Source organism: Apostichopus japonicus, chromosome 12 (genome assembly GCF_037975245.1).
Source record: "Apostichopus japonicus isolate 1M-3 chromosome 12, ASM3797524v1, whole genome shotgun sequence".
Taxonomy (NCBI): domain Eukaryota; kingdom Metazoa; phylum Echinodermata; class Holothuroidea; order Aspidochirotida; family Stichopodidae; genus Apostichopus; species Apostichopus japonicus.
The window spans coordinates 4,678,100-4,691,084 of record NC_092572.1 but is presented as its reverse complement, the minus strand read 5'-3'; the positions used below and the strand labels follow the sequence as shown (position 1 = coordinate 4,691,084).

The 12,985-nt window shown below is 37.6% G+C and overlaps 1 protein-coding gene and 1 long non-coding RNA gene across 2 annotated transcripts; both read right to left on the bottom strand.

Moving 5' to 3' along the window:
* Positions 1 to 243: 243 nt before the first annotated feature.
* Positions 244 to 3,613, bottom strand: LOC139977320 (uncharacterized). The gene is made up of 6 exons (XM_071986607.1): positions 3,490 to 3,613; positions 3,202 to 3,330; positions 2,710 to 2,838; positions 1,925 to 2,053; positions 1,445 to 1,666; positions 244 to 625 (listed from the first exon to the last, which is right to left on the bottom strand). Exons 1-6 carry the CDS (start codon positions 3,611 to 3,613, stop codon positions 453 to 455), a joined length of 906 nt encoding a protein of 301 aa, XP_071842708.1. The 3' UTR covers positions 244 to 452.
* A 170-nt stretch (positions 3,614 to 3,783) lies between these two features.
* On the bottom strand, positions 3,784 to 11,289 carry LOC139977479 (uncharacterized). The gene is made up of 3 exons (XR_011796552.1): positions 9,987 to 11,289; positions 6,344 to 6,451; positions 3,784 to 3,906 (listed from the first exon to the last, which is right to left on the bottom strand). It is a non-coding gene; the product is annotated as an uncharacterized lncRNA (long non-coding RNA).
* Between the last annotated feature and the right edge of the window lie 1,696 nt (positions 11,290 to 12,985).

Here is a 12,985-nt window from a genome sequence, read left to right as displayed (position 1 = left end):
TTGAATATTTGTTTTTTTAGTATATCTAATACTGGTCAACTTTAACTTGAATTCCTCATGGACAACCATCACTTAATGAAAAAAGATATCAGCGATTGCACTTTATACATAGACACACTTTATGTATATGTCCAGTTATCTGGGATCATAGCCATTAAACATAAGGATGGGGGGGGGGGGGAGTTATGTACAATTACATTGCTGACAAAGTCATCGATAAAGTGGTTTATCTGCTAAAAAGATGCATTTCATGGAGGGAAAGAATAATGTTTCGTTGTACACATTTATCTTAGTAGTTAAACTATGGATTATAACAATGTTTCCTGACTGACTATTTTTGAAGCTGGATTTCGTCATACATTATGATCATAAATCCAACCACATTCACTTTGATACTAGGTCTGATTTTTGGAGAAAGTATTTTCGATAACAGCTCACAGTTCCATATAACATCAACGTTCACAGATGAAATGCAAGTCTCTATGGCAAGGGGCATCGTGGTAATAACCATCAGAATTTATAAATGCGCAGTCTTGGTCTCCTCTGTTACCTGTGTTACCATCCGGTTCCCCATATTCCCAGTTGACAAATGCTGGGGATCTCCCGTCCTCGTACGTCCATTCTCCTTAAATAATTGAAAAAGACTCGTTAATACAATACACAGTATGCAGTGTTATGACCACACCGGTGTTAGGTATGGAACTAATGACTTACATGATAACAAAAAGCACAATATTAATACTGATATGCTGTAAATTGTGGAAACATATATGCTGTCAATCCATCTTCCTTCTTGCCGTCATCGACACCTATCCAGCACCGTTACTGATAAATGCATGGCAGTTATATATATACGGTACCAGTTAATATTGTCTTCTTTCATTCGGTAGTCGACACCAATCCAACACCGTTACTAACAAATACACGTGGATTTAAAAATTACGATACCAGTTAAAAAAAGATATCTTCATACATTCCGTTGTCGACACCTATCCCACACCTTAACTTAACAAAACCATCTGATTTTTAATACGTTGCCTGTGATAAATGATACCTTCATTCATGGTGTCTTCGACAATTTCCAACACGGCTACTGATAAACACCACGTGTGGTTTTAAAATGCTCTACGGATATGAATATTATACTTTCAGTCATTGGACCTTCAACACCTGTCCAACATCGTTACTTATAAATATATGTGATACTGGTTTATGTCCCCGATACTCATAGCTAGTACAGTAACTACCGTTCATGTTCCACAACCGTGCATAAGTAACTACTGCGCTGTGTTTGCAACACGGTAACATGCAGTAATTACTGTGCCACCTGTAACACATGTTACCGTGCTACAAACACAGCGCAGTAGTTGCTGGTGCACGGTTGTGGAACATGAACAGTAGTTACTGTACTAGCTATGAGTATCGGGTGGGTTATTAATGTTACCTTCATTAATCGAGTCTTCGATACCTATCCAACAACGATTTACATATGTATTGAGGGCATCACGAAAACTCTCTATTTGGTCTCTCTCGTCTTCACTTTCTATGTAAACGAGATGTCCATTGTTTGGTGGCAGGCGACAACATTCGGCTGCTTCAGTCCAATTAAGTTCGATATCGCTCAAACAGTATTGGTCATCACCAATGTCGATCCAAGTCGGACAGGCTTTGTGAGAAAAGCAAACCAAACCAAAAACTTCATAGTAAAATGGGATATGTTTCAGTATCATTACGCAAAGTTAGACCTATGGTGCGTGATATTGTAAGAGTAATAATAGAATAACAAATAAATATATCAAATGCTAACGAATACAATATTATGCCAACATAGCTTTGGATAAATGAGATTTAGATCGGCAGTTTAATTCTTAATTATCACTTCTCAATCAAATCATATTTCTACCGTTGGAATTAAAATACTTACGAACTGCCGTTTTCGTAGTTAGTTCAGAGATTCCATCAGTTTCTGTTGTACTGTCAGCTACGTATGTTGACATGATCGTAGTAAGGTCTGACGGATCTTCCGTAGTTATGAATATTGTCGAAATTTCCTCTGTAACGGAGAATATAAACAAACATATATGTAAATGTAAAGACACCGTTGCCCCACAATCAGGTCCTACTAAGGTTAAATGAGTGTATAGTTTATTCTTAAAATTACTTTCCAATCAGATGTATATGCACTTGGAGTTACGTCTGTGTTATCTTCCGTAGTTACGATATTCGTCGAAAGTTTTACTGCAACGTAAAAAACATAGATATTACATGGGTGCAAAGTATTAATGCGCATAATGTTACATTATATTTGATGGGTGTAATTCAAATTCGTTCAATACTAAATCGTTGGTAACCGCACATTCCATGTATTCTGACGTTACCGTATGTCAACGAAAAAATATCAATGTAAATTAACACTCATTTTATCCTTTTTTAAGCGAAATTAACTATGATGAACGATAATTTTAAAAGAGAAAAAAGACTAATGTTGACAGTTTTATTTTCTTTCTCAGATTTATCATCAGTTGTAACATTCCAACGAAATGAAATATAAGGAAATATGGAAATGCCATACTAACGACTAATAAAGCTTTTTGGCTACCGTATTAAATCTTACGTTGATATAGTATAGGCCTTCGTTTAATTCCTTACGATAAACGATATTAACTACCAATCATATCATATCTCTAAAATTGGAATTAAAATACTTACGAACTGTCGTTTTCGTAGTGGATTCAGGAACTGTTGTAGTTTCTAATGTACTGCCATCTGCATAAGTAGATACCTTAGACGTTAAGTATGTGGTCTCTTTCGCTGGCTTAGAATCAGTTGTCATTTTGACTGCAATTGAAATATGGACATCACATATTCAAGACATCAATGACAATTGTATGAAATGTTCAGCTCAAATATACGGGTTGTGTTGAGTTCCTTACGATAAAACAAATAAAACAGGCCTCCCAATCAAACTAAACATTTATAAACTTCGTTGGAACAAAATACTCACGAACGTAGTAAGGTCAGGGATTTAGAGACAGTTGTCATTTTGACTGCAGCAGAAATATGGACATCACTAATTCAAGACATCCACGGCAACCGTATGAAATCTTAAGCTCAAACATAAGGCTGTGTTGAATTCCATATGATAAAAGGAATGAAATACCAATGAAATCGAATTTCTAAAATTGGAAATAAAATACTCACGAATTGTCGTTTTCGTAGTGGAGTCAGGAATTGTTGTAGCTTTTGATGTACTGCCATCTGCATAAGTAGATACCTTAGACGTTAAGTATGTGGTCTCTTTCGCTGGTTTAGAATCAGTTGTCATTTTGACTGCAACAGAAATATGGACATATTTAGGACATCAACGCCGACCGTATGGCGTATGAAATGTTCAGCTCAAGTATAAGGGCCGTGTTGAATTCCATACGATAAAAGAAATGAAATACCAATCAAATTAAATTTCTAAAATTGGAAAAAAAAAATACTTACGAACTGTCGTTTTCGTAGTGGAGTCAGGAATTGTAGTAGCTTCTAATGTACTGTCATCTGCATAAGTAGATACCTTAGACGTTAAGTATGTGGTCTCTTTCGCTGGTTTAGAATCAGTTGTCATTTTGACTGCAACAGAAATATGGACATATTTAGGACATCAACGCCGACCGTATGGCGTATGAAATGTTCAGCTCAAGTATAAGGGCTGTGTTGAATTCCATACGATGAAAGCATGAAATACCAATCAAATTAAATTTCTAAAGTTGGGAATAAAATACTCACAAACTGCCCCCCTGGTCGTAGTAGGGTCATGGATTACACTAGTTTCTGGTGTACTGTCATCTATATGCTTTGATACCTTCGATGTTACGTACGTGGTATCTTCCGTAGCTTGGGAACCTGTTACCATTTGGACTGCGACGGAAATATAGAATGTACATTCTCAAGACAACAATGTAAGAATGCCTATTAATTCATTCTAGTTTATTAAATGACTTAAGCTTAAACAGTATGTTGAAATTACCGCCTAAGGAAAACCCATTTTACACTACCGCCTAATGAAAACCCATTCATTTCACTTGGCAAAATTTGCCTACAAGCTAAAATAGGCAAATAACAGGCTTATAGCATTTAAATGAAGAAACAATATAAATTAATTAACGTCCATTAATGAATTTATTGAACTTTATATTATTACATTATTCGGGACTTTGGGAAATTGTCAAACATATCATTCAATTCTTCTTGATCACATAGATACTTACGTGCCCAGTACTGTTCGCAAGAGACACAACTTAACTTTATAGTTAAAGTGGTCATGCCAAGCCTCCCAAAAAAAATGAGATTTTACCTGAAATAGCTTTTTGATATCCCTGAATTCAATAATCCAACAGAAATTTCTGGAAATAAAGCCATTTTCATGACAAAAATCAACTTTGAAATCAATATTTATTGGGGTTCTCAAAAAAAAAAAAAGGAACGGTAACTGATGACGTCACGACGGTTAACTACGTCATCCCAGGAATCAATGATACAGTCAGTGATTTTTACAGTACGTAGACTGCACGAAATGGCTTCTGACAGTGAGAGTTCCTCCGGCTCTTCGGATGTTAATTTGTCATATTCTAGCTCCAGTTATGATGAAAATGATTTGGAAGACAACGAAATCAACGAAGATCAAAATGCTGGAGATATTATTCCTTACCAGTTCGAGCCGCTTGCCGACGAAAACGAAGCGGAAAATGAAGTGGACAACCAGGATGAACGCCAGGAACGCTTGCAGGGATTGCAATGGTGAACTTATTTCTTTACTTGAACATTCCGTAACTTTAGGCCCCAGAAATTAAACGTTTACGGTCTTCTATATTAGTATTTGGAGTTTTTTACTCGTAATTGACATTCTTATTATGTTCAAGTAACATTTTCATGATGTTTTACTGTACACGGTGTGGAGTAGTCTGTAGGCCTACACTACCTGACTACAGCAAGCCAAACGTTACGAACTAACGTTAGCCTAGCTAGGAAAGTATACGTGGAAGATCTTCTGTGCAAATGAATAATAGAAATATATTCTTTGTTTCAAACCACCACCCCACCAGACAAAATTTAGGCTAAGTCTACTAACCTTCTTCCTGACACGACGTTCTGATGATAACCTGACCTTTTTCCTTGGAGGGATGAATTCTGCTGGTATAGTGTCTATAACCGTACTTGCAACAGTTGTACTACCAGTACGCCCATCGCTCGAAACGGGAATGCTGCTTGAATAATCTACTGTCACTGATATTCTGTGTTGGGCCATTACAAGGGTGTTGCTATTATCAGTTCCACTACAACTTGTAACGCTAGGTTCACCTGATACCGATGCTGATTCGGCTGTCTCTGGAATATTTTGCGGATATTTTATCGTTGGCACGGAACCAGGTATAAGATCAACTTTCTTTCTTTTTCCTAATCCAAATTGCTGTTGAAGTCGATGAGATGCAGGGTAGCATTCTGCTGAGAAATGTTGGCTGCAAATAACGCTGTACTCGGTAGACCGATGGAAATCTGCTCTTGTCAACTGAACAAAACGCGTCCATAATCGCCTTGTTTTGTTATCTTTTGGCCACAAACGACAACTTATATCTTTCGAATTTGTGTTACTACACCTCCCGATTACACACCGATGCGGCATAATAATTATGAGTTGCTTCTAAAAGACGGAAATCGTACAAAAGAAAGACGAAAGTAGCCAGTACACATCACGAAACTCCTATTGACTGTGTGCACGGAGCTGACACACAGCAGCTTTGTCGACAAAGCTTACGTCCCTTTTATGTCGTCATCACGTACTGAGGCTCATTTCGGGGTTTTTCGTGGAGGTCACCGAAAACCCGATCTTTGTTTTTTACGATTTCTCGCAAACGGTTGCGTTATATACGTCGAAAGTGACATTTTGGAAATCAAATATGCCAAATAATATATCTTCAAAAGTTTTATACCCCTTGGCATGACCACTTTAATAAACTACATGATATGAATATAGTACAGTAAGGTTTTGTTTGGCGCTATTGGTATTTCAAACAGTTAACATACTAAACTAGTGCTAACCGTTGTCCTTTCAACGAATGTTTACTAAACATATAACGAATAGCAGGAAGAGATATTGTTCGTAAATGGTAAAAATAATAAAGCTACATCTATGGTAAATCATAATCATATCAGTGCACGATACGGATTTAGATGTTAAAGCAAGGAGTCGTTACACAATGATATGTTAAGAAAATGATATAGTGAAACGCACGACAAATGGAATTGGGTCATTGTAGCACAATACCAAAAGTGTATTACTTCAGTTCACCATCATTACCTGAGGTAGTTGACTGGGAATCCAGAGAGATCTTCGTGCATTTGAATGTCCCTTTGGTCACTTCCTGGAGTTTGCTTGTTGACAATCCAGCAATAGACAGGCTAATTACTGTGTGAAGAATACGTATGGGTCAGTCAATAAAGTATGAATTGTTCCAATGGTTCTTAGTGTCAGTTAGTCGATCTTTGTCGTAATTACTCTCCCAGCCTCACCCCCACCCCTACCATCACACCACATCGATCGAAAGAGGCTGACGCATACACAAGGCAAAACTCAAACTATCGGGCACGGAACAACAACAACACAAATACCAACAACAACACCAATGCCAACAATAACACCAATATCAATACCACCAACAATAACAATACCAACAACAACACCAATACCAATAACAACACCGATACCAACAACACCAATGCTAACAACAACTCCAATACCAACAACAACACCAATACCAACAACAACTCCAATACCAACAACAACAACAACAATACCAACAGAAACTCCAACACTAACAACAACAAGACGAATACCAACAACAGCACCAATACCAACAATAACACCAATACCAATACCACCAACAATAGCAATACCAACAACAACACCAATACCAATAACAACACCGATACCAACAACAACAACACCAATACCAACAACAACTCCAATACCAACAACAACTCCAATACCAACAACAATACCAACAGAAACTCCAACACTAACAACAACAAGACCAATACCAACAACAGCACCAATACCACCAACACCAATATCAGCAACAACAACACCAATACCAACACCGGGTATTTTCACTAAAAGGTTATTCTTTTGGGCTTATAGCTATATACATGATTTGGAAGATCCACCACATTTGTACAAACAGCTATATCAAAAATATATTCATACAAGCTGTGAAAATACGTAGCTGCCAGACTTAGCCTATACCTATACCTCTTACGAATAAAGTTTGGGCTAATTATCAGGTGCGTATCCAGGGGGGGGCGTTGGGGGCGCGCGCCCCCCGGGTAAGGAAAAGAGGAGAGAAAAAAAGAGGAGAAAAAAGGGAACAGGAGGGGGAAAAAAAGAAAAGGAGGAGAGGAAGGAAGGGAAAAGAAAAAGAAAAAAAGAGGGAAAAAGGAGAAAGGAGGGAGTAGAAGATAGCCAAGACCTCGGGAATAGAAAGAGGAACAGTCATAGTTAAAGCACTGATCCCTATTATATACACAGGTAGCCAGTGACAGATCAAGGATTACGGAAGGGGTGTGCGCCTCACCCTACCCCTTACATCGACAACTCCATTTTTGACGTTTCCATTTTTCCTCTCTCACTAATGTATCTATATAAATACTATATACAACGCGTGTGTGTGTATGGACGCCTTAAACAATTGTAGAATTGTGCTATATGGAACCAACTGTGGCTGGTCTTGAACTCGACCGAGTCGTCGGGGAACATTTCGGGAAGGGGGCGACCGCCCCCCCCCCTCCCCCGAGCAAATTTTCTTTATGACATCGCTAGTAATTTCAAAATAGACAATGCTTAGATGCAACTTACAAGGCCTGGGAAGTGTCATTTCCAGCGATCTGGGAGGCATTTTCGGCCAAATTTTTTCTTGTACGCTTCGCGCCAACTCATGGTGGCGCTTCGCTTAGATAGTTTGCCTGCAGGCAATTACTCGCTACACGCCTGTTCGAATTTGTAATGCAAATAGCAGATATAACATCATATCAGTGAGCATTGAAATGCATTTTCCACGATGAACAGCCTCAAAAACTGTCTATGTGTGTAGTCAAAGGCGTAGGAGCTCAATTGGATTTGGGGGCTGTAATGACTTGCCCAAAAAAAAAGCCAAAATTTTTCGCGCGCTAAGCGCGCGTTCAACATATCGATGCCAATATCATATAAGCAAACATCGGTCATTATATTGCATGGCATCGTGTACCGCACGGTCCGTGAATGTTGCACAGTATACCGCCAAATGCTAATGTAAACAACGAAATATCTTATGTAGATGGAGAAAAAGCATACAGATCCATTTATGTCAAAACTCTCTTTTACAGTAGTAATATCGGCCAAGCTTACAACTTTATTTTAATTACCACGAAGATCATTTTTAAGCTATTCATTGCTATTTATTTTTCTTTCAGTAGGTGTCCGAAAAAAATTGGAAAAAATTTGGTTGCGGGGGGGGGGGGGGGCTGCAGCCCCCGCCTCCTACGGGACCTACGCCTATGTGTGTAGTGTTCGGTTTCGATATACCTGATATCGGAAATATCTGCTATTTTTCTGTTCCTTCAACCAAGTTTTATAATAGCCATTATAAGAGGTTGCAATATTTCTACACCAATAAATTAACTGTGTCGGAATTTTCCAAAATTTCCTCACCAACATTATTCATCATACTTTCCTCTACTCGTGCAATTTTGACCTGTCTGTTAGGGGTTCAAGGAGGTTTTTCTATATTGGTTATCCATAGATTGAATTTTCTGCAACATTATGGGTATGTTTTGAAGTGATTTTATTCACGAGAAATGTGAATTTTCAAATTCTCAACAAATAATGGGCTTAAAACCTTGAAAAGTGGGGCTTTCGGATATTGTGGGCCGTGACGTAGAATCACCTACAAAAGCAATGATCCATAGGACATGCAATCAGGTCGAACATGATGTGTGACTGGTGACAATCTTCAAAAAGGTTAGGGATGGAAAAAAACTTTTGGGAAATACTTGGTTCTCAGGCAAAAGTGTATATCTGGTTGCTCATTTTCAAGCCCGAGAAGTGCCATTTCCGGTGATCTGGGGGGTATCAAAACCAAAAATTTTCTTGTACGCTCCGCGCCAACCGATGGTGGCGCTCCGCTTAGATAGTAATTCGCGCCCCCCGGGTTAGAAAATCCTGGATACGCGCCTGATTATGGTATAATTAAAGAAATCAAACAGGAACAAACACATCTAAAAGGATGAAATTTAAATAAAGGTAATCCATTGCAGAGCTTAAATATGTTAGTTATGTTTGGAGTGACTGGCATTCATTCACATGAGAGAGCTTTTGCCCGCTGCAAATCCACACGATTCTCCGAGTTATCAGTAGAAACTGTAAAGACTTATATGTTTGCAACGTTTCTCAGTTATTGCTTGGCTGTGTTTAACAGCTTTAAAGTTATGTTTCGTTACAGTTCGTTTTAACGTTTGTCTTCCCTTTTCTCATTTAGAATAAACACAAATAAAGTGTCAAGCTATTACCATTCGATTGCTTTCATAACGAACATAATATTGCCTTAAATCAACATAATATTGCATTAAATCAACATAATATTGCCTTAAATCACTAGCAGCTCTTGATTTTCTCTGCCTTTTCTAAATTGGGTTTAACATCTTTACAGTCTGTCATTACTGTAAAAACCGTGCCATGGTTTACAATGTCTGTTCAACAACCCAGAAATGGCTGATGAACTGTTGAAAACCGTAACCAATTTCTGTTGATATTTCTATGAGAAATTGGTGTCAGACAATCTGTTTGGGAGAATTGCTCTTCATAAAAGATTTCTGTATAATATGAGATGAACTTAGTGTTGGGTTTGTGCCCTCTTTAAAGAATATTTGTATTTTGTAACTATAATAAAAAGCAAAATACGAAAACAAACCGCAAGGAATCGTTAGCATTGTAACGAGTCCAAGGTGACAAGTTGACCCCATCTTGGTGTATCCCCTCACTCTCTCTATATATAGCCAGTTTCAATGTGTTCCCGACCAATGTGACGATTTCATAGAGTAAGAAAAACGTATATGTTGTACTTAACAGCAATTCCGAAGTTATAAATATCCAATTAGTAAAATTATCACAAGTTATCATGAAGGGATTTTCCCGAATCTGACAAAATGTATTTGCTATATCTTCCGTGCTGTACAAAAATGACACAATTACTTGAAATGGTTATACGATGGTAATAAACGAGCGCAGCATAGCGTTAAGTATATAAAGGACAGTGAAACATTGTCGTTAAAAAGATAACACTTCATTTGTAGGTTCCATCGACAAGTAGAATATACTTCAATTCTGCTACATTCCTTTGCAATTTTTACTTTGTAACAAAAAGAACAATGATACAAACAGTATATGTTCCTGTGAAGACATTGAAAACAATATTGCCAAACAACAGCTGTAGTACCTATAATAAAAAAAATCCGCTCACAATTAAAATTGTACTACCTGCATCTGCGTGCTTTACATTTTTAACTTTTGTGCCTACACTGCAGTGTGTAAGGTGAACGTTCCTTCGTACTTATACTTTTAAGATGATTGGGCGAAAATAATGAAATGTAAATGAGAGGTAAATGCTCAGATAATGTAGCCTAACGACACTATACAAGACCACGAACATCGGCGAGTACTTGTGTTTGTTTGGTTTGAAACCGAGACTTGTTTATAAATTACAGATTGAACCCATTGTAAATGATCAACCGGGAGATATAAAGGATAATATTCTTGTTATTCAAAAGAAAAATCAATAAAAGACACTTAAATCACAAGCTTCATTAGTAGTAGTTCATTGAGTAGGCTACAAATATTGATCGTCTATATAGTAACTCCAAAGATAAAATAGATGCTAAGCAGGATTTGGAAAAAAAACCCGGTTTGATATTATCATCAATTTGCATTTCGTAATCGTTATGAAAGGCTGAACGTGACAAATGTATTATTTGACAATTTGAACTTCTTTCCGCCATGTATTGATTTTGCTTAGCTGTCGATATTTCTCTTCGTTATGTTCATCGTTTCGTGTTCAACGACAACTGGCTCGTGTTGTTGTCGTTACTATTAATATTAATGCTGTTAGTATTAGTTTTATTATTATTATTATAAATAATCCAGTTTCCCACTGATTCATATATCCAGCAATGCTCCTTTTAAGGTGATGACGACGGTTCTTCTTGTACAGATCTACTTGTTAACGTTTAGTTCAGTTCAGTTCAGTTTTCTTTAGTTTAGTTTAGTTCAGTTCAGTTCAGTTCAGTTTTCTTTAGTTTAGTTTAGTTTAGTTTAGTTTAGTTTAGTTCAGTTTTCTTTAGTTTAGTTTAGTTTAGTTTAGTTCAGTTCAGTTCAGTTCAGTTCAGTTCAGTTCAGTTCAGTTCAGTTTAGTTTAATTTAGTCTAGTTTAGTTTAGAGACCCAAGGATCAGGAAGACTTGCAGTTACTTATTTGAGACCCAATCCGTGTTAGATCGTGGATGGACACCGGCTTATTTCAAGCCTTCTCTTTTCGATAAGTGTTCAGAGGATATATAACGATGCAGGGTGTGAATTCGCTCCCATTCCTGCTCCCGGGATCGCCATTTAACGTCCCCATCCGACGGACGAATGTTACCGTTATTCCATTGTTTGATCAATTCCAATAACTCGACAAAACACGTTCCTTCCTCTTCATATAAAGAGCCAACAACCTAGGATGACAATGGAAAACTTTTGTCACTGAAAAAGAATTGTAATGCATTATGAACATGCCATATGAGGTCAACTTTATTTATTTTAAGGGCGTCTGTATATATTACACTTTTCGCGTTCCATAAGCATATGTTGCATACTTAATTAACGAAGAGCCGATGCCGTTCTGTCGATTGTTCTCCCATTCCGAGGAAGCCATATGAGAACATTGATAGATATCCTTAACTAAGCAAATAGGTTACCTTTTGTGGCTTATATGTTGAAGAGAATGAATGTAGCATAAATGTGGTTCGAAATCTTGGTCAACTTGATGCAATGTTATATAGACCATGCAATTAAGACCTTTAAACAATTATCGGAAGACCTTACTGTTTAATTAAGCCTACTGTTGATAAGTTGAATTCGACCGTTTGAAACTAGGGATATGTTTCTAACTTGCAGCTCAGTCACATAACTGAAATCTGCATGGTTATGATACGGGAAATTGAATATGCCCTAAACGCCTACCGTCGTTTCACCTTTCCTGTGAGGGCATAGTATAGCCTATATAACCCAGTGAAAAGTTAAGCAAGGATCGATCGAGACACACGCCACATTAGGCTATATACTTTGGCTTTATTGTATAAGTCTAAAACGAGTTTTTGTAGAGAGTATGCTCTCTCTTATTGGCACTCTGTAACTGTACATTGTGTGGTTGATGAATCACGAATGAGACATTGCACTCGTAGATCACTCTTTGTAATGGGGGTCACTAAAAAGTGACTCCCACCCCGTTTCAAGTGTTCTCGGCTAAATCCAAGCAATGTTATATATTTCGTGGTTGACTCGATGCAAAGTTTCATACCAGTGTTAAAATATTAAAATGCGGCTTTGAACATCCATATCTTTGGTTAGAAATTTATAAATAGAAAGAAGAAAATAGAAGGAATATAGAGAATTCAGAATTTCACGCCATATATGTGTTATGTCCAACAATGAAGCCTAGGCTGGGATACTGCCATACGACTTCAAGTGCACTCAATTGTTTTCCTGAAATCAACAACACAATATATTCGTATACGGCATATCGTATGGCGTCCCTTGGAAATCGAGAGCGAACTATGTCATAAGTAAGCTTAGGCTTTTAATAACAGTCGTTCAACCCCTGAGCTCCAACAGCGGACACCCGTCATCTCACTCACATCTCACTGTAGTTCAACGT

Excerpts from the sequence above, each read along its gene's own strand:
- LOC139977320 (XM_071986607.1), bottom strand. The coding sequence starts at position 3,613 with ATGACAACTGATTCTAAACCAGCGAAAGAGACCACATACTTAACGTCT. Across the intron at positions 3,331-3,489 it reads CACTACGAAAACGACAGTTC|TCAAAATGACAACTGATTCT; the intron begins GTAAGTATTTTT and ends TTTCTGTTGCAG. Across the intron at positions 1,667-1,924 it reads AACTACGAAAACGGCAGTTC|CCTGTCCGACTTGGATCGAC; the intron begins GTAAGTATTTTA and ends TTTCTCACAAAG.